At 32.9% G+C, this 1,560-nt stretch overlaps 1 protein-coding gene across 1 annotated transcript in view; it reads left to right on the forward strand.

Annotated features, from left to right (window-relative positions):
• The first annotated feature begins 822 nt into the window (after window positions 1-822).
• LOC102864212 (olfactory receptor 1020-like) overlaps window positions 823-1,560 on the forward strand; it is a 2,510-nt gene continuing 1,772 nt past the window's right edge. Inside the window, exon 1 of the mRNA XM_006892316.1 lies at window positions 823-847. Coding sequence (XP_006892378.1) covers window positions 823-847 — 25 coding nt within the window. The remainder of the gene's footprint in view (window positions 848-1,560) is intronic.

Genomic DNA, 1,560 nt, shown 5'->3' on the forward strand with positions numbered 1-1,560 from the left:
TGTAAATTACTGTCTCTGAAAACCCACTGGAGGGTCAGCTGTGGTTCAGTTCTGGCTTGACAGTACATAACAACAACATGGAAATGTCTGTATACATATGTATAACATAGAGCGGTAAAGACTTTAAAAGGTTATTTTACAAGATTTTAGCTGATTTTAGAGATAACTAACTTAAAATGAAATTTTACTGCTCTCTATTAAAAGATTATTATAATAGTGATACAGACAGAAGATGGTGTTGTCTTGTGCTTTAGAGTAATGTTTGGATAAGGTCTTTGCCTTATAGATGTAGACAGAGCCTTTGTAGGTAGGGGTTTTGAAGGTAGAATTTTCCAATGGACTGGATATAGAGTACAATATAATATAAAATATATATATTAATATATATGTATATATATGTGTGTGTATATATATATATATAATGTAAAATATAAAGATGTAACAGTTTAATATCTATTTGTTTAATTAACTCCACATGAGCAGTTGGAATTATGGAGTTATTAATCTGGAGTAAGGTATCCTATGGGTTCTGCAAATTTGAAGGAGCTTAAGGAGTTCCATTTTGATCACATTGGGTTGCTATTTAATAGTGACATGGGTACATGCAGTCAGTTATAAACATGAAGTTTGTGAAAGAGGTCTGCTGTACACACAAAGAATATAGATGGTATTTAAGGTCATGAGACTGAATAAGCAAAGATTTATGTAGGGGGAAAATAAACCACACCTAAAAACACCAGAAGGACTAGGTTCTGAGTTATTTCAACATAAAGAATCAAGAGAAGAATCAAGAGCCAATTAAAATGACTGAGACGGTCTTATATGCGTGGTAGAAGGAAAACTCAGAGTTCAACATCTTAAAAGCAAGGTCTTTAAATGAAGGAGACACTGTGAACTGTCCAATACTATTTATAGAGGTCAAGAAAGACAAAGATGAGAACTGATCACTGGGTTTAGCAACATATGGATCAGTAATAATTTTGGCAAAAATAGTTCTCTTGGAGTGATGATAATGGTAGCCTAATTAAAGAGACCTTAAAATGACAAATACTGCATAGCATCGCTATCATAAAGCAGGTCTGAGATGGGGGGGTTGGTAGGAGAATAAGATAAGAGTGGAGATAATGACCATTGCACTGAACAGATGAAAGAACTCTCTAAAAAGAATAGATGATGAGGCTTTATATGAATAATAACAACCCAGAATAAAATATGTCATTACAAAGAGGAATGGAGGGGTAGGTAATCGTGCAACAATGAATGAACATTAAAAAAGTGAACTAGGGGAAGGGAAAGGAAGTGGAGGGGGTAAAATGTGTAATAATGAATGAAAATCTAACTTCTTTGTAAATGTTTGTTAAAATCACAAAATGAAATTTTAGGTATAAAAAATATAAAGTGACCTTCAGAGAAAACAAGAAGAGCAGACTTAGACACAGAGAGTATATTCTGACATCTGGATACATTTCAGTGACAAAAGGATAGAGGTAATATGATAGGTAAAGAAGATCTAGGATCAAGATAATAATAATAATATATGTGTATCTCTATCTTATCTCC

Source organism: Elephantulus edwardii, unplaced genomic scaffold (genome assembly GCF_000299155.1).
Source record: "Elephantulus edwardii isolate Elephantulus edwardi_28Jun2011 unplaced genomic scaffold, EleEdw1.0 scaffold00113, whole genome shotgun sequence".
In the NCBI taxonomy this organism is placed as follows: domain Eukaryota; kingdom Metazoa; phylum Chordata; class Mammalia; order Macroscelidea; family Macroscelididae; genus Elephantulus; species Elephantulus edwardii.